The sequence below is a fragment of the Aythya ferina genome, assembly GCF_964211825.1.
Source record: "Aythya ferina genome assembly, chromosome: 26".
Classification (NCBI taxonomy): Eukaryota; Metazoa; Chordata; class Aves; order Anseriformes; family Anatidae; genus Aythya; species Aythya ferina.
The window spans coordinates 6,105,785-6,123,549 of record NC_140324.1 but is presented as its reverse complement, the minus strand read 5'-3'; the positions used below and the strand labels follow the sequence as shown (position 1 = coordinate 6,123,549).

The window sequence follows — 17,765 nt, the reverse complement described above, 5'->3', positions numbered from 1 at the left end:
GCGCGCACAGAGGATGCTGCAGCAGGAGCAGGGCCCTGAGCGCAGCGGGAGGCGAGGGCGTGTGGGACGAAGCCGCCCATGGCAGGGCTGGGTCCTGCTCGTCGACCGAGCGACCGCAGGGTGCAGCCAGGTCAGCGGCGAGGCAGCAGCAGGAGGGTTCTGCATGGGAGCAAACCACGCACGGTGATCAGATTTGGAGGGGCAGGTCTTGGGAAGCTGCGCGCCCCGCCGCCCCCCGCCCTTCCCCACGCGCAGGCTCCCACCCTGCCCTCTTTCATTTTGCAGAAGTGGAAGTGCCCCAGTAACATGAAACGATTGCTCGGTGAGGAGAATCCAGCTCAGCACTTCTTGGCATTTGTTCACGGCTTTTCATCTTCAAAGCTCCTCGCAAGCATTAGCTAACTGCTAATGCAACCTTCCTGTGAGATAGCGCAGGATCAAGCAGAGGAGCATTATCTCGCCGCAGCAGATGGGGAAACTGAGGCTCGGAGCGGTGACGCTGCTGCCCCCGGGCGCGGGGCGAAGCTGCGTGTCAGAGCTGGGGGTGGAGCGTGCCCAACCGGGCCATCGAGGTGCGGATCGGATCGCACGGCTCCGCGCTCCCCCACGCCGCTGATGCAGCCGTGAGCCATAGGCAGCTCCCCGCTCAGCCCGGCTGGGGCCGTGCGGCCACGGCGGAGAAAATCCAGCCCCCTGGGGCAGAGCCGGGCAGCAGAGCTGCGCACCAGAGGCCCAGCACCCCCGCACGGTGCCGTGGGCTCACAGAGCCGGTGCCTCCCTGCAGCATGGGCTCAGCTCTTGCTTTTCGGGGGGGGTAACCAAGGCTGGGGCCAAGCCTTGCCCTGGCCTTGCCGGGCTCCCCCGTGCTCTGTGAGTGCCCAGCAGGCAGCAAGCTGGCCCCATCGCCCTGAGCACAGCTCGGGTCCCCGGCAGCCTCTGGCTTCCCGAGGCCCCCAGCTCCCCGCAGGCTGCCCCGTGGGCTGTGCTGGGAGTAACGGGCTGCCGGGGCCGCCTGCTTTGCTCCCGGGGGGGAACGGCGGCCGAGGCGCTGAGGGACGTGCCCAAAACCTCCCAGCAAATCCTCAGCGCCGATAGGAAACCTCGACGCTTTTGCATGCGCCCTGACCCTGGGCTCTGTGAGAAACGCTTCTCAATTGAATGTCTTGTTGTAAATTGCAGCTCTAATTGGTTTAGCAGAGTTTAATTAGCCTGAACTGATGAGAGAGACGAGATTCCCTCCTTAAAGGAGCCCGGCAGCGCAGGAGGAGAGCAGAGCAGCCCGGGTGCCGGGGGGACGGCCGCCTCTTGAACCTCGGCCTGAAATCTTGCTGCAGACCAAAGGCTGACGGGAAGCCGCCTGACCCAGAACAATACCAACACCCAGACAGAAAAGGTCAGATGCGAGGCTGCCATTCACTGCGGCTGCAAAGAGCTCCTTTGTCCCCGCTCTTCCCGCCGCCCCCGAGCCCCACGCGCGGGCCGCTGGGCTCGGCTCCCTCCCTGCCAAGAGCTGGGCTGCGGCCGGGCAGCGCGGGGGCCCCATCCTGCCCGTCCCCGCGAGCAGGGCGCAGGCACCGCTCCTCCCGCCTGCCTCGAGCAGCAGAGCTGCAGCCGGGCAGTTTTCCCCCGGGGGTCCCCGTCTGACTTTCTCTCCCCTCGCTCTGCCGGTGCCGCTGTGTTGCTCGCGGTTGCCGCCTGTCCTGTTCTGGGCACAGCAGGACTCGGCAGCAGGACGTCCCCGGCTCTCTGCAGTCTGCTCGGTTGAGTTCTGCTCCCAGCCCTGCTCGAGAACCTGCCCTGGTCCCCGCCTGAGGCAGGACCGTGGGCAGCGTTTCCCTGCCCCACGCCCGGCCCCCAGCAGGCAGACGGCGCTCCCCGGGGAGCCGGGCGCAGGGCGAGCCCAAGCCCCCAGCACGGAGCTGCCCTTTGCGCTGGGAAGGCCTCGGCGAGGCTGCGCTGCGCTGGGAGGAAGGGGCCTGACCTGCTCCCCTCCTGGCCTCCGAGCTCCTCCCGTCCCCGCTGGAGCGGGGAGCCCAGCTGTGCTGCTCCGTCCAGATGCGGCGGCTTGGAGAGAGGTACGACCCCTTCCCTGCCAGAGCCGCCGGTTGTGCAACGCCGCTCACAGCCAGGGAAAATCCCTTCTTGGCCTCCGCGAAGCTCCTCTGACATCCTCGAGCATGTGAGCGAGTGCATCACTGCCCGCTCTCTCACTGAGACCCAGCTCAGGGATTTGGCTCCCCAGCCCTCTGCCCTTACATGGGCAGCCGCTCGGAGCGGCGGCAGAGCCAGGCGGGGGCACGGCGCCCCGGGACTGGGACCGGGACCAGGGCAGGGGCCGGGAGGCAGTGCTGCCCAGCCCAGGGCCAGCAGCACACCACGAGCGTGTGCTGGGCTCCTGGGTCTGCCTGTCCGTGGGGACAGCACGTGCCTCGCCATGGCAGGGTGCCTCTGCCCCCATGTGCTGGTCACAGGTGATGTGGCCCTTCAGGACAGCGAAGCCCCAAGGCTCGCGGTGATGCTGCACGGGGTAAAACGCAGCTCTCCCCATTCGCGTCCCCTCCCTGGGGGCTGCGTGGGGAGAAGCGGAGAGAGAGCTCGGCCTCGGTGCAGGTCCCTGTCCTCATCCCCCGGGAGGGGGGGACGTGGCGGTGGCAGCGGACACAATCGCGCTGCTCCCGCTGGCATCGCCCCCGCTCCCCGGGCGTGTGACCAGCGCTGCTCTGCCTCGCTGCACCGAGGCTCGTCCAGCCCGACCCCGCGCCAGAGCGAGCTGCTCGCGCTGTGCTGGCATCGGCTCGGAGCGGGGCGGCCGCTGCCGGAGCACAGGGGTGGTGCGAGCTCCCCGGGGCCGTCCGGATGGGGCCCCTCTCCTGAAAGAGCTGGGCCAGCGCTGCTGAAAGCATGACCTCAGCTGAGGCCAGTGCAAAGGGTAACACGTTCCCCTCAGCTGCACGGCGCAGAGGGACGGGGAGGTTCAAGGGGCTGGAAAAGGCCCCTGGAGCGGCAGCAGGAGGGGCCCCGTGGCCCTGGCTCTCTGCTCTGGGTGCAGGGCGATGGGCAGGGACCCTGGCTGCACCCCGTGCGGATGGGCTGGTGATCCCGGCGTGGTGGCACCGGGCAGGGACCGAGGCCGGACGATGCCAGGCAGGAGCCCCGCTCCTGGTGGCACTGTGCGCCATGGGGCGTGTGCCCCCCCCAGCTCTTCTCCTTTCCCCACCTCTCCCCGCACGGCTCACACAAGGGCTGGTGCTGCCCAGGGAAGCAGAACCCGGCTGTGCCTCGGTTTCCCTAACGGCACGGCCTGGGCTGCCAGCGGGGCCGCGGAGCTGCTTGCGAGGCAAGGATGCCATCCAGCGTGGGCCGGACCCAGCTGCTGCTTGGGAGGGCTCCGGGGGGGGCCGGGGGCCAGGGGCTCGCTCCGGCCTCGGCTGGAGGGGGCGGGCAGGGTGGGGGCCCCAAGCCCGGCAGCACCCCGGGCTGTCCCCGCACAAACCTCGCTCCTCCTGCCCCGACGTTGCCTCCGCCGCTCGGCTCCCCCGTGCCGGGGGCGCCCCCGAACCTCCCCGCGACCGGGGGCCGCCACCGGGGGCCCCCTCCCCATCGCCACCCGGTTGCGCTCCAGCCCGGCGGTCGCGGCCACACCGCGCGGCCACCGAGCCCCGCGCCCCCCCGCGCTGCCGCCCGCCGCCGCCCCCCCCCCCCCGCTCCCCCGGCCCCCCCGGCCCGCCCGCCGCCGCCCCGCCCGGTGATTCACGCCGCCCCGCCGCTTTATAGCGCCGCCGGCCCCGCCGCCGCCTCACAGCAACAGGTCCCGGAGCGCCCCGGCCGCGTCCCGTCCCGCCGCCCGGCCCGGCCCGGCCCGGCCATGCCGCTCCGGCTGGCGCTCTGCCTGCTCGCCCTCTGCGGCCCCGCCGGCGGCGACGCCGCGCACGGTAAGTGCGGGGGGGCCGGGGGGGGGGCCGCGGGGCACCGGGCGGCCGCGCCCGACGGCAGCTGGCGCGCCCCGTCCCGTCCCGTCCCGTCCCGTCCCGTCCCGTCCCGTCCCGTCCCGTCCCGTCCCTCCGGCAGGTGCCTGCGGCGGCCCCTGCTCCCGGCGCCGTTACCGGGCTGTGCCCCGCGGCGCGCCCCGTCCGGCCCCGGGCAGCCGCTGCCGGTGGCCCGGGGCGGGGGGGGGGGCGCTCCCCGCCGGTGCCTCCCCGCCCCGCGGCGCCGGCCCCGCGCGTCCCGCCCGCGACGAGCCCCGGGGACGTCCCGGCCACCTCCGGCCGCGGCGGTCCCGGGGCTGCAGCGAGGCCCGTGTCGGGGCAGCGCCCGTGCCCGGTCCCGGCCCCCGGCTCGGGGCTGGAGGTGAGCGGAGCCCCCGGTGCTGCCGGCCCCGCAGCACCGCCCGGGGCGGTCCCGGTCCTCAGCGCCCCGGGGTGCTGAGCGCCGAGCCCCGGTGCTTTGCGAGCCGCCCGGCCCGGATGGGAAGAGCCGCGAGCTACGGCCGGTTCCCGGTTTGGGTGTGGAGTTTGCAGCTCGGAGCCCTCCCGGGTCGGGTGGCCGTACCGGCAGCTTCCGCGGTGCTCGGAGGCAGCCCGGTGGCTCGGTGGCCGTTCCCTCGCAGGAGCCACCAGCGCCCAGGCCAGCCGGGATCGCAGTGGCCCTGCCAGCCCCGCTGTGCTGAGCCGAGGTCGCTGCCTGCCAGCCTCGGTTCTCCTGCTGCAGCGCTGGAGTTTCCGTCTTCCTCCTCGTGCAGTCACGTTCGTCTCCATCACTCGCTGCCAGCGCGGGCAGGGAGCAGGGCTCGCAGGACAGCAGCAGGTCGAGGTGCCCCAGAGGACCAGGGGGATTCCCGCAGGGTCCCTGCAGGGGCTTTGGCCCCCAGGATCATGTTTAGCATCGCCCCTGCCCATGGGATTTCCACTCGCTGCTTGGCGAGGTCCAGTTCAAACACCGAGAGGCCCCAGGCACAAGCCCCCCGATGCTGCCCTCCAGGCCCCGCTGCGGGCAGGAGCGTTGCAGCCTCGCTGGTTGGGGAAACCTGGAGGATGGGGCACCCAGAGAGCCCCCGCACTGCCCCCACCTATCCGTGGCCATGGGCTCAGCCTGCAGCACGTCCCCAACTTTCCCTGCCCTGGCTGTGCGTGGGCGCAGCCGTGGGTACGGCCACCCGGGTGCAGTGGGAGCTGTGGGGGCTCAGGCGCTCCCGTGTCCGCAGGAGCTGGCCCTGTGGGAGGTGTGAAAGTGGCTCCTGCTCGCCTGCTGGGGGCTCGGGGCTGCTCCTGCATTGTGGCCCGCTTCCCGTTCAGCCTCCCTGCGGCTTTGCTGTGAGCGTTGTGGCATCAGGACCCGTCCCAGCCCCGTGGCGTGGCTGGGCGCTGCCAAATGTGTTCAGAGCGCAGCCCTGGTCCGGGGTGAGGAGCTCGCTGGGCTCTCCTGCCCGCTGATGCTGTGCAGGGCGTTCGGGGGCTCCCCGGGGCTATGGGGTGATGGGGGAGCACTGCAGCCTGGGCACTGGGGCGGGGGCAGGAGGTTCCCCTACGTAGCAGCAGAGGAGACTCCGTGTTTTGAATATTTTTTATTCTTTTTTTCTTATAAACATGTGAGCAGCTGACCCACTTTCTTTTGGCAAATGATCTGCGAAGGAAACTATTTTAAAGTAGCCAGAGATCCCTGCTGGGAAGATATCAGACTTGGAAACTACCTCCTGGGCACTGGGAGCACGGGGGGGGCTCCTGGGTCGCACTGGGGACAAACCGAAGCAGCACAGGGGGAATGGGGCGGCCCCGTCCAGCGCCCAGGACGGGCAGACCCTGTCCCCCAGCACCGTGCCTCGCCGTGGGGATGTCCTGGGGCCTCCCCTGGAGGCCTCTCCCTGTGGACATCAGGCACCCATGGGCCATGGAAAAGCTGCGGAGGGATTTGGGGCTGGGAAGCTCTGGGCTGGCCGCGTGCGCGCAGCCTTGGGGCAGGTGCTACCGGCGCAGAGCCCCAGCTTTTGCACTGCCTAAACGCGGTGTTTGGGCTGCTGCTGGAGCTCCTCTCAGCCCCGAAGAAGCGCAGGGAGCAAGCAAGGATCAAACTTTGCTGCGGAGCTCCTGGGGCTGCCGCTGGTGTGAGGGTTGGCTGTGGGGGATGCCGGTGTGGCTGCCACAGCCACGTCCTCAGCAAGGCTCCGCGCTGATCCACCACGGGAGCTGCTGTCGGCATCACTGCTGGCCCCGGGGGCTGCGGGGTCTGGGCAGGAGGGGGCAGCCCCAGCGTGAGCGCAGTCCAGAGCTGGCACCCAGCTTCTGGCTCAGTACCATGGGGGGAATTGGGGCCATGGGAGATTGTAAAGGAGAGCGATTAGGCAGGTTGATGGAGTGCAGATGGCAGGGATGCGTTGGCCCTGCTGCCACTTCTGGAGGTGCTCTGGGGTTCCCGGACACCTGGGGCTCGGGGCTGTCAGGGTTTGGATGGGCTCCGGTCCCCACGGGGAGCTGCTGCTGGCCATGGCCGCACCGAGAGCCCCTCGTGCTTAAGGCCAAAATGAAATGGGGCTCATGGGAGGGGACAGGGGGCCAGGATGGGTGCTGACACCCGCTGTGGATCAGGGCAGCCCAGTTGGAGGGGAGCGGCTCCAGCCCCGTGCTGGCGTGTCGGGCAGCAGGATGCGGCCCTGCCCCCAGCCCTTCCTCACATCTTTAGCCGTTTAGCAAACCTCAAACGCAGCTAATGAGAACATAAACCCAAATAAGCGTCAGAAGAGGCTGGTTCGCAGAGGCGGAAATTGCAAAGGAATCACTCACAAAAAAAAAAAAAAAAAAAGTATAAATGATTTGCTCATGAGGTTAAGGAACAAACAGGCTTTTGACTCAGTGGGATCAGATGCTGCTGGGCTGGCTGCGTCCCAGGGGCTGTGTCAAGTGCCCTGTTTGCCGGCCGGCCCCGCACAAAGGCGGTGTGTGTCGGGCTCCCGCGTGCGGGGTCGGTCCCTCCAAGGGGACGCTGGTGCACGCTGGGGGACGCCGGCTCGTGGTGCTGTGCAGGCACCACCGGCCCTGCTCTCTCTGTCCCCTTGGGCTGCACTGCGGGGAGCGGGCTGTAGGGCCCCGTGCTGGCCCACCGGGCGGGCAGCTCCTGGGGCATCGCACCCCCAGGGTGCCCACCCAGCCGTGCTGCTGGCGGGGCTTTGGGGTGCCGGCCGGGCTGCGTGGGAACGCACGTGGTGCTGGGGGCTGGCGGGGTCACTTGGACCAGGACCGGTCCTGTTCCAGGGCGAGCGCAGCATGGGCACCGTTAGCTCCCCCGGCCAGCTCCCCGTGCAGCAGCCCGTGCGTGCCCTGGTGGTGGGGAGGTGGCAGGGCCACGCTGGGGTCTCCTCATCCTCTGCCTTCTCTGCAGGTGGGATCTGCTGGCTGCAGCAGGGGAAGGAGGCCAAGTGCACCATGATCCTGAAAACGGGCGTGACGTGGGAGGAATGCTGCGCCAACGGCAACGTGGACGTGGCCTGGTCTAATTACACCTACCCAGGCAACAAGATCAGCCTGCTGGGCTTCCTGGGGCTGGTGACCTGCCACCCCTGCAAAGGTGAGCGCGGCCGCTGCTGGGCACCAGGCTGGGGAGGCCCCTGGGGCTGAGCCCCCTGCTGGGGAGGATGCTGAGCCTGCAATGCAGCAGCCGTGGGGCAGGGCTGGGTCCCCCAGTGCCTTCCTGGGTCCCCAGGAGGGTGCTGCCAGGGGCCTGGGCTCGTGGTGCAGCCGCCAGCCCCGGGTTGGTCTCACTTCACGTGCGCTTTTGTGGCCCCTGGGGCACGGGGCCGCGCACCCTGCCCTGTGGCTCCTGGGCTGACAGATTGCTGGGGCCTCCCGGCCCTGCTGCCCTCTCCAGGTCTGGTTAAAGGGAAACTTCTTTCAGTATTTTTTAAGGGAAAAAGATCTATTTCTTCCCCTCCGCTCCCCCTTCCTCCTCCCAGCGCGTGTGTGTGAAATGGCTTTATATAACGGGCAGCTCCAGAAATGGAAACTCTCCAGCTGTGAGTTCCAGGCCCTCCAGATGTTTTGGCGCACGCCGGAGGCACGGATCCCCTCGTCGCACTTGCGTGGCCGTGTGAGAACATGCTCGAGGACCTGCTGACCACAGTAGTCAGGAGCAGGTCTTTGGAAGGTCACTTCGTTATTTGCTTAAAGCGGGGGAAAAAAAAAAAAAAAGGCTCTTAACGAACAGCCTCTTGCAGCGCCTCCACGCCGCCCCTCAGTGCTTCAGCCCCCAGCGAGCTCCTCTGGCCTCAGCCGCCCTGGCTGAGCTTGGGGACGCATCTGGCAAGGTCCTGGCCCTGGTGTTCTCCCCGTGGCAGCCAGGGAGGTTGGGCACTGCCAGGGGCACCAGCGCTGGCACCGGCTGCTCTCCCAGGCTGGAGGAGGCTCCTTGGCCAGGGGGGTCTGCAGCAGGGCTGGGGGTGCACAGGGTGACCGTGGTGGTCAGAGAGCAGGACCTGGGCAGAAGGCAGCCAAGGGAAAATGGATGGAGAGCCCGGCTGGCACATGTGCTGCCACTCTCCACCCCTCCAAAAGCCCTGCTGGTCCCATCCAGATGGGGCTGCTGTGTGCTCCCCGCCGGGCTCCGGGGGCTTGGCAGAGCTGGGGGCCAGGGCAGTGCCCGCTGCGGGCTCGTGGGGCTGGCCCAGGTCAGTCCAGGGTAACGGGGTCGCAGCCGCCGGCCCCACAGCAGCAGCCGGGGCGGCCGAGCCCTGCGGGAAGGCGCTGGCCGGGCCCCGGGGGCTGCAGAAATTCCTGGCTCCAGCTGCCGGGGACGCGGTGTCCCCCCCAGGGACCCAGCGGGGACGGGAGAGCCAGGCCATGGGGCCGGGTCACGGGCGGATGCTTCTGCAGCCTCACCGCCTCACTGAGATGGGGCGGACGGACAGACGGACGGACAGAGGGGCCGTGCTGTGCTGTCGCAGCGAGGGTCCCGTGTGCTGCTGGGGCCGGGCCCCTCCGTGCCCCGTCTTGTCCCTGCCGCGCTGCCCCTGCCCTCGGAGCCATTTTGGGCAGGCCCCAGCTATGGAAATCAAGGAGCAAACCAGGAAACCGCCCGTCTCCCCGCGTCTCCCACCGGGGAATTTCCCCTGGGAACGCTGGGCCAAGCAGACAGGGGATTTCCCCTTCCCCACCTCCCCCTGCCGTCTCCCCAGGTGACCCCAGTCTTCTGCGGGGAAATCCCCCTGCTTTATCTCCAGGCATCTCCCCGCTGACATCTTCCCAGCACACACCCTGTCTGCGGGAATCCCTCCTGCTCTGGGGTAAATCGGGCTCGGGGTTCTCTTCCCTCCCCGCTCCGGGTGCTGACAGACCTGGGTCCTGCCTCCCCCGTCCCCAGGGCCACCCATAGTCCCTCTGGGGTGACGCTGGGGGTGTCCGGACGTGGGGTAAGGGGCTCGCAGCTGCCCCACACGCTGCTCCCCTCCTGCTCCCGGTGCAGCCGGCGGCGTTGGGGCCCCCTCTGTCCCCTGCTCCCGGGGCCGCGGTGGCCCCAGGGCGCTTTGAGCCCCGCCGCCGTCCTGCGGGGAGGCGACCCGCGGGACAATGCGTCCGTCTGTCTCGCCTGCTCCCGCCGGGAAGCGGACGGGACGGGGGATCTGCCGCTCGCTGCCGTGACCCGCTCTTGTGTTCAAGTCACGGAGGCCTGGAGCAAAACAGGGCTGGGTATTGTCTGATTAAAGCGGAGCTCTTGATTGCCCAGACAACTCGCAAAGCCCAGTTCCTTCTGGAGGATCTGGGGCCTTACAGAGATAGATTTTTTCCATTGCATAAGAAAAAGAAATGTCTCCTTCCAAAAAAATAAATACATAGAAATGAATTAGCTGGTGCTGATCTGAGGGCCAGCTCTCTGGCTGGGGTAAGTGTTGGATGATAGCTCAGCGCCGCAGCCAACGACCTGCTCCTTCGCAGCGCTGAGCAGATCCAGATGCTGCTGCAGGCAGCGCTCGCGCGGCGCAGCCCCCGCGGGGCCCGGGGGCAGCCCCAGGTAAGCCCCGGCGCGGTGCCGCGGGGCCGTGCCGCGTCCTGACGCGCTGCCTCCCCCCTGTTTCTCCCCAGAGAGCTGCGAGGGGGTGGTGTGCGGCCCCGACAAGGTGTGCAAGATGAAGCACGGGCGGCCCCAGTGCGCCTGCGCCCCCGACTGCTCCAGCCTGCCCCGCAAGCTGCAGGTCTGCGGCTCCGACGGTTACACCTACCGGGACGAGTGCGACCTGCTGACGGCCAAGTGCAGAGACCACCCCGACCTGGAAGTGATGTACCAGGGCAAATGCAAAAGTAGGTTCGGTCGTGCCCCTGCCCTGCCCCATCCCCGCTCCCCACGGCTCCCGGTGCCATGAGGGCGGTCGGAGCCCGGCAGTGCTGCGTGGCTCCAGGTCACACGCGCCCGTCGGTTCTCCCGGTGCCCTGTGAGGTTCTGCAGGGGTGAGAGGCCGCCTGGGTCGGGCACGTGCTGCCCGCACACCGCACAGTGCCCCCACCTCTCCCACCCCAGGAAGCCAGGGCTAACGTGAACCCAGCCACCGAGGCTGCAGCCTCTGGAGACGGAGATGCCGCTGCGGTGCCCTCCCCTCCCGTGGCGCATCAGGAGCAGATCCGCAGCCCGGGTCTGGGGGCTCTGCCATGCCCCGGCGGGGGACGATGAGCCCGGCCCCCGGCTCCCAGCTGCATCTCCCCGCCTGAGCGCTGCGCGGAGGAGTTCACTCGCGGCCGAGCTCGCTGGCCCCAGCATCGCCCCCGCGCCGCTGCCTGCAGCAGGGTGGAGCGGCTCGGAGCTGGCACCCGCTGCGGGGCCCCGGCCCCGGCACCCCAGCGGGGACGCAGCGGCGAGAGCCGGGCGGCCGAGGAGCTGCCTCAGATGCCGAAGCGGCTCGTCAGTGCGACGGGGGATTCGGCCTCGCCGCGGCTGGGGAATAGCAGTCCGTAAAATGTCACTTCCAAACATCAAGCCCCTTTTTTGTTGTTTTGTTAAAGAGAGCAGTAATCCTCCTTTCCCTGCCAAGAACTGTCAGAATTATTATGATTATTTTTGCCAGCCCTCCTCTCTGAAATGCTTTGCCTGTCAAGCTCTGGACTGCACAGTAAAATTTGGGGCAAGAAATGTGAGTTGCGAGCTGGGAGTTGCAGATGCCAAGTCTCCTTCCAATCCGGCAGGAAAATAGAGGAAGGAGGAGGGAAGGCTTCAAACAGTGTTTACAGCGTCCGGGGAGCACGCCGGGCCCGGCCGTGCCCCCGCGCCGGCGTGGGGCTGGTGCCACGGGGGCGGCCGGCTGCGCAGGGCCTGCGGGCTGGGGGTGCACAAAGCCCCCCGCCCTCCTGCACGGCTCCGAGCCCTGCCCGGGGCCTGATCCTGCCCCTGCGGGCCCTCGCCGCCCCTGCTCTCTCTGCCAAGGCACCTGCGTGGGGCCACTTGTCCCAGCCAGGTCCCGTCGGCCAAGCCGGGCTCCAGCCCCGCGCCCTCTCTCGGGTGCTGTTTCGGGGCCGTCGGCTCCCCCCGGCACGGACGGCTCCTGCCCCTCGTCCCCGCGCGGCCGGCGGTGCCAGGTCCCTGCCCGGGGCTGCTGAGCTGCGTCCCCGTTGTGCTTCCCCGCAGAGTCCTGCTCCAGCGTGGTGTGCCCCGGCACCCACACCTGCGTGGTGGACCAGACGGGCAGCGCGCACTGCGTGACGTGCCGGACGGCTCCCTGCCCCGAGCCCACCAGCCTGGACCATGCCCTGTGCGGCAACAACAACGTCACCTACCCGTCGGCGTGCCACCTGCGGCGGGCCACGTGCCACCTGGGGCGCTCCATCGGCGTGCGCCACTACGGGAGCTGCTCGGGTGAGCAGGGCGCGGGGCACGGGGGGGCCGCCAGCAAGGGGCTCTGCCCCCCTGCTGCACCCACTCACCTCTTTCCCCCTTTTCTGCCCCCGTTTCCAGCCGCGGCCAAGTTCTCCCTGGAGACGGACAACGCCGAGGAAAACTACGTGTGAATCCTTCCTTCGCCGCGAGGCCGGACCCAGGAGACAGGGGCATTATGTGTATATTGTACAAACCATATACCTGATATTTATTAAGATAAAAGGTCCTTATTTATATCTGTGTATGTTATGCAGTCGCAGAGGGCCCGGCTCCCGGCCCTGCCAGCCGTGCCGGGGCTGTGTGGGGCCACCCGGGCTGCTCCGTGCCCGCGGCGTCGAGGGGGCGTCCGCACCGCCGCGCGCTGCCCCCCCCACGTGTCCTTGGACGGCCGCCCCGGGCCTATTTATTTTTGGATTGAATTCTTGGTACTCTGCTGACGTTTCTGGCCGGGACCTCGGGGTCAAGTGGGAATCTGCGCTTTATCTTTCCCCGGAGGGGCTCAGCCCCAGCTGCCAGCAGCAGGAAAGGGAGCACGGAGCTGCGCCGGGTTTGGGAGGGATAGGTCTATATTTTTATACACACATACATATATATATGCGCATGTATATGTGTATGTCATTTTCCCCTGAAGTTTTAGCGCGTGTTTGTTAAAGCTGATGTTAGCTGAGGTTCTCCCAGGCCCACCCAGACCAGGCTTCCAGCCCTCTCGGTGCGATGGGGACGCAGCCTGCTGCTCGCCCTCGCTCACCCCTCCATGGCCAAACCCCCGGCGAGCAGCCCGGGCCGCTGCGGGGCAGAGGGCTGCGGAGCCCCCATGGGGGCACGGGGCAGGAGCGTCCCTGAGACCCCCGGCCCCGCTCTGGGGCAGGCGCAGCCCCCTCCGGCCCCCGTCTCCCGCACCCACCGCTCTCTCACTCCCTCTGTATTTATTGTTACTTCTCTCTCTTTTTGTGCGCGTTGTGACCTGTGTAAATACCATCTCGTCTCTGACACCAAGAAGCTGTTGCCTTTATATAAATATCATATATATATAATATATATATATATAAATACCCTATTTTCTATTTTTGTATGATTGTGTTCCAATTCCTGAGGCAGAAGCTATGGGAACATATACATTTCCTATTCCATATTGTTAGGAGCATTTTACGGCTGTGTTACAATTTGGATTACAATTAAAAAACGAATAAAAGGTGCTGCGGGTCTGGTTTTGTTGTGCTGCTGCATCCCACGGGGCTGTGCCCCCGTGCCGTGGGACCTGCAGGGCGGCAGCAGTTGTGGGGCGGGGGGGGGCGTGCAGGGGGGTGCCTGGTGCATGCGGCAGCGCGTCCCAGGAGCTGTGTCCCCCCCCGGTAATGGCCGTCCCAGTGTGGGCACCGGCCCGAGCTGGCAGCAGAGGCAGTGTCCCTGTGGCGGGGAGCAGGTGAAGTGCGCCCTGCTCGGCCCCAGCTCCCCGGCTGCACCAGGCCACCGCCAGCATCTGTTTCAGCTTTGTGTTGGGGTTTTTCCACCCTGGCCAAGTCTCTCCGAGCAGCAACAAGAAAGGAAAGGGGAGAGAGAGGAGGGAAAAAAAAAAAAAAAAAAAAAAAGAGAGAGCAACCAGCAATGCAAATCAAATATGTTCCTAATATCAGTGAGTGCCGTAAGGGTTTGGTATTTCACAAAACAATTCCTGCCATTAATTGAGTCCTGATGTGCGACGCTCCCCCGGCGGACGCAGTCGCAGGAGCCGGGCTGCAGCCTGCGGCTTGGCTCCCGCGGGACGCCAGGAGCTGCGGCCGTGCCCCCGGCCGGGTCCCCTGCCCCGGGGCTGGGGTCAGCGCACGGCCCGGCCACCCCGACCCCCGTACCTGCCCCGCTCGCCTCTGAGCCGCTCCCTGCCTGCGGGGTGGGTGTAAGGGCACGGCCAGGGCTCGGCCGGGGCTTTCCCTGGTGCCAGTGTTTGCAGCACAGGGGGCCGGGGGCTTCCAGCCCCCTTCCTCCTCCCGCCCCAGCCCTGGCCCTGGGGCTTTGGCCCCGAGGCTGCTGGCACTGACCCACGCCAAGGCGGCGGGCACGGGCTGCGGCAGCGACGTCAGTGCTGCTGATGGGCGGGAGATTTCGGCTCCCAGAGCACGGCCGTGAGTCAGGCGGCTCCTTCCCTCCGTGTTTTGGGTGGTCTGGGGCGAGCCGGGACAAGCGCCGGCTCCCCAGGGTTCCCAGCAGCGTGTGGAAGCCCCGAGGCTGGCAGCCCTGCCCCAGCGTCCTCGGGGCTGTGGCTTCCCAGGGAGCCCACAGGGATTTGGGGCTTCCTCGGAGGCTGGCAGCCTGGCAGGGTCCGGCCTCTGCTCGGTGTCCCCGGTGTCCCCGGTGTCCCCAAGGCCACGGCAGGGTGCTGAGCTCCCCAGTGCAGGGACCACGGGGACCGGAGGGGGGGCTGCTTTCTGGGGACATCTCAGCCCTGCCCTTTGTGCCCCCCGCACCACCCAACCGAGGGATGTCCCGTGGCACAGCCACAGCCCCAGTGTCCCCCGGGACCCTCCGCAGGCAGGGCCGCTGCGCCCCGCGGCTGTGGCGTGCCAGCAATTTGCAGATAAAACAAACAACCAGGGGCGAGAGCGGCTCCGTCGTCCCCAGAGACGGCCGCAGAGCCGGGCAGGAGCCGTGCGCTGTGTGCGTTGGCTCAGACCCTGCTGCAGCTCGCACGCGGCCCCTGACCCCCGGGGTCGGCGCTCATCCCCGTGCCAGCGGCGTGCAGGGCGGGGGGTGAGGATGGACCCCCCCGGAGGTGTCCCCGGCCCCTCTGCCAGCGCGGGCAGGAGCGGGCGTGCTGGGAACCGACCTGCCCCGGGCCGTGTCTGTGGTTCTCACGATGGGGGGTCCTCGAGTGAGCGGTGGGACGGGGTGGGATGAGGCTGGATGGGACAGGGTGGGACGGGACGAGGAGCCTGGCCCCCACGGGAAGGCAGCGCCACGCTGCTGGGGGCACCCCGCAGGGCTCAGACCCCAGCTCATGGCAGTGCCCGGTGCTGAGCGGGGTCTGGTCCTGCCCTCTGCTGCTTCCCCTGCTCTGCAGAACCCTGCCCCGTGACAAGGCAGGGGTCTGGCTGGGGACCAGCGCAGAGGGGCTGTGGGGGGGAGCAGCAGGACACCCAGAAAGGGGCTGCGGGGGTGGCACTGCCCATCCTCCCCGTGCCAGCAGTGCGGGGCAGGGAAAGGACAGAAGGGAAAGCTGGAGGAAGGAAATCCTGGCAGGAGGCGAGGGGCAGCTGCCCCGGGCAGGGCAAGGGCCCCAGTCAGCCCCACTGGGACCAGCTGCCAGGAGGGGATTAAAGGGGGCTGAGCAGTGGGGCTGGGCTCTGCTGGCTGAGCGGGACTGGCGGAGGGAAGGTGAGCGGACAGCGGGCTGGGAAGGAGGATTTATTGCGGAAGGAAAATGCTGCTGCCAGAGGGGAATCAGGGTGCTGGGACTCTTTGTACAAGCCGGGGAGGGGGCAGGAGGGGAATGCTTGGCTCCTCACTAACAGTCAAAATCAGTCTCCTGCATTGCCTTGGAGCACGTGGGGAAACTGAGGCAGGAGCTGTGAGCCCTGGTTGTCAGTTCCCATCGACCATCAAAGCCCCTGGAGCTGGAGGGGGGCCCGGGTGTCCCAGCCCTTCCCTGCCCTCCTGGGAGCCTCCAGGCCACTGCGATGCCTCGGCCCCCCTGCTGGCCCCCGCAGTCTACCTGCCCCGGGACCCTTCGCTGCCCCTGGACCTGGGTTGTGCTTCTGCTGCCCCTCGGGGTGGCGGTGCTTGAGCACGATGAGGTGCACCCAGTCGATGTAGTTGGAGATCTTGGTGTAAACGTCAGGGTACCGGCGGTCCCCGCATCTCTCCCCGGAGAAGGAGACGATGCCGTAAACCTTCCTCTTGAAGACCAGAGGTCCCCCGGAGTCACCCTGCGAAGCGAGGGGATGGGAGGCAGAATAGCATCCCCCCGGGACGGCGGGGCCGGGGCCGGGCACGCACTCACCGCGCAGACGCCCCGCAGCGTGGCGTTGCGGCTGGCCCCGCACAGCATGTTGGCCGAGACGCGGCCCCGCCACAGCGTGCGGCACAGGCTGCGCTTGACGATGGCCGTGTCGGTCTCCATCAGCTGCTCGGGGCGCTCGCCGTAGTTGGAGATGTCCCCCCAGCCCAGCACCAGGCAGACGGTCCCGGGCTTCAGGTCGATGTGCGGCGAGGGCAGGCGGATGCGCTTCACGTACTTGTTCAGCGTGGCCGACCCGTTCAGCTGGGCAGGGAGCGGGGGGCGCGGGTTCCTCCTTGCCCCCCCCCCACCCCGGGCCGGGGCAGACCCCCCAACACACAGCTCCTGCCCCCCACCCTCCCCAGACCAGCCCGGCTGCTGCCGGGGCCCCCTCTCCTCACCGCCCCGGCCCCGGCTGATTTTGGAGCCCCCGCGCCCCGGGGCTGGAGGACGGGGGGGGCGCGGGCAGCCCCCCCCCAGCCCCTCCTCGGCCGCCTCCAGCGCCGCTCCCCGGCGAAGCGCTGACACCTAGCGGCGGCCGGGCCGGGCGCGGGGACCTGCCGGGACCCCCCCCCCGGGGACCCCCAGCGGGGGGGCGCGGGGCTCACCCTGAGCAGGCGGATGTCGTTGTCCACCGTGCGGGGGTCGTAGAGGGGGTGCGCGATGGACTCCTCGACGCCGAAGACCTGCTGCGACTCCTCGGGCTGCTCCAGCCGGTGGGCGCCCAGCACCACGCGCACCGAGGGGTTGCGCCTGCGGCTCCGGGGGGGGACCGTGAGTGGGCTGGGGGCCCCCGGGGACGGAGAGCAGAAGGGGAACGGGCAGGCGGGGGGGCTGCTCCAGCGCCATGTAACCCCTCCAGGATGGGAGCATCCATCCCTGTGGGGCCAGGTCCCCACGGGGCCACGCCGTGTCCTGCGGAGGGGACCGGAGCCCATGCCCCCCCCGGAGCACCGCTCACCTGGGGATGGGGCAGTGGGCCGCCGTCATCACCCACTTGGGCCAGACGAGGAAGCCCCCGCAGAAGTGCTGCCCGTCCATCTGGATGGAGGCGATGAAGGGCCAGGAGTGGGGCAGCGCTGCCTTGCCCCCGATCACCCGGCTGCCGCGGGCACCTGGGGGGTGCGGGCGCTCAGCGGCTGCGGGGGGACCCCAACGCCACCCATGGGTGCTCAGGCTCCAGCCCCAGGCCCCTCGTCCCCACCCTGGCTGGGGGGGACCGGCCCCGCAGCCCCGGCTGTCCCGTTACCTGCTGGGCCCAGCGCCGGGAGCAGCACGGAGCCCCCCAGGCTGAGGATGAGCAGAGCGGTGACCATGCTGGTGCGGTGTGGGCCTCTGCCACCTCCTGTGGGGCCACCTGGGGTGCGTGGGGGGGGTTAAATAGCCCTGGAGGGGGGTGCTGTGGGCGCAGTCACGGTGCGGATGCTGGCGGGTTTCCTCCTCAGGGTGTTGCTGCCTTGTGCAATCACGATGGAGTGGGGGGCATGGGGACTGCAATGTTCTGGTCTGTGGGGGCTCTGCAGACCTGGGGGGGGGGCTCAGGCTCAGTGTCCTCAGGGCTGCGGAGCCAGCCTGGCCTGCGGCACCGCTCGGCAGCCTCCCTTGGATCGGGGAGGCTGCTCGCTGGGAGGGGAGCGGATTAAGGAAGGAAGAGTGAAAGCGGAGCAGCTTCCAGCCCCGTCCTGGCTGCTCTCGTGCCTTGAACTAACCGGGATGAAATCCTGCTCTTGGCGCAGCGGGGGCGAGCAGGGCCCTGCCATGGCCCGGGGACGCTCTCCAGCATGTGGCAGCGCCCACAGGACTGGCGGTGGCCTGGCTGCTGCGTGCTGCGCCCTTGCCAGCCCCCAGGGATGCTGCGTGGCTCTGGGCCTGTGCCCATGCACGGGGGCTGCAGCCCCTGGTCCGGATCCCCAGCTGGGAGGGCCAGGGGTCT

General features: G+C 68.5%; 2 protein-coding genes across 3 annotated transcripts; one reads left to right on the top strand and one right to left on the bottom strand.

Annotated features, from left to right (window-relative positions):
- Positions 1–259: 259 nt before the first annotated feature.
- On the top strand, positions 260–13,036 carry FSTL3 (follistatin like 3). Of its 2 annotated transcripts, none has more exons than XM_084499060.1 (5): positions 260–1,393; positions 7,369–7,554; positions 10,062–10,277; positions 11,593–11,820; positions 11,920–13,036. In XM_084499060.1, exons 2-5 carry the CDS (start codon positions 7,413–7,415, stop codon positions 11,970–11,972), a joined length of 639 nt encoding a protein of 212 aa, XP_084355186.1. In that variant the 5' UTR covers positions 260–1,393; positions 7,369–7,412; the 3' UTR covers positions 11,973–13,036. The 2 variants fall into 2 exon arrangements, with proteins under 2 accessions (XP_084355186.1, XP_084355185.1); XM_084499059.1 differs by lacking the exon at positions 260–1,393 and adding an exon at positions 3,781–3,932.
- Positions 13,037–15,227: 2,191 nt separating this feature from the next.
- PRSS57 (serine protease 57) lies at positions 15,228–17,176 on the bottom strand. Its single transcript, XM_084498599.1, has 5 exons — positions 17,082–17,176; positions 16,794–16,947; positions 16,441–16,585; positions 15,836–16,096; positions 15,228–15,761 (listed from the first exon to the last, which is right to left on the bottom strand). Exons 1-5 carry the CDS (start codon positions 17,146–17,148, stop codon positions 15,435–15,437), a joined length of 954 nt encoding a protein of 317 aa, XP_084354725.1. The 5' UTR covers positions 17,149–17,176; the 3' UTR covers positions 15,228–15,434.
- Between the last annotated feature and the right edge of the window lie 589 nt (positions 17,177–17,765).

Bases quoted from the DNA above. Each gene is read 5' to 3' on its own strand.
- FSTL3 (XM_084499059.1), top strand. From the start codon at position 3,866: ATGCCGCTCCGGCTGGCGCTCTGCCTGCTCGCCCTCTGCGGCCCCGCC. The intron at 10,278-11,592 runs GTAGGTTCGGTC...GCTTCCCCGCAG, and splicing joins GTACCAGGGCAAATGCAAAA to AGTCCTGCTCCAGCGTGGTG. The intron at 11,821-11,919 runs GTGAGCAGGGCG...CCCCGTTTCCAG, and splicing joins CCACTACGGGAGCTGCTCGG to CCGCGGCCAAGTTCTCCCTG.
- PRSS57 (XM_084498599.1), bottom strand. From the start codon at position 17,148: ATGGTCACCGCTCTGCTCATCCTCAGCCTGGGGGGCTCCGTGCTGCTC. The intron at 16,948-17,081 runs GTAACGGGACAG...CGCACCCCCCAG, and splicing joins CCCGGCGCTGGGCCCAGCAG to GTGCCCGCGGCAGCCGGGTG. The intron at 16,097-16,440 runs GTGAGCCCCGCG...CTCCCTGCCCAG, and splicing joins ACGACATCCGCCTGCTCAGG to CTGAACGGGTCGGCCACGCT.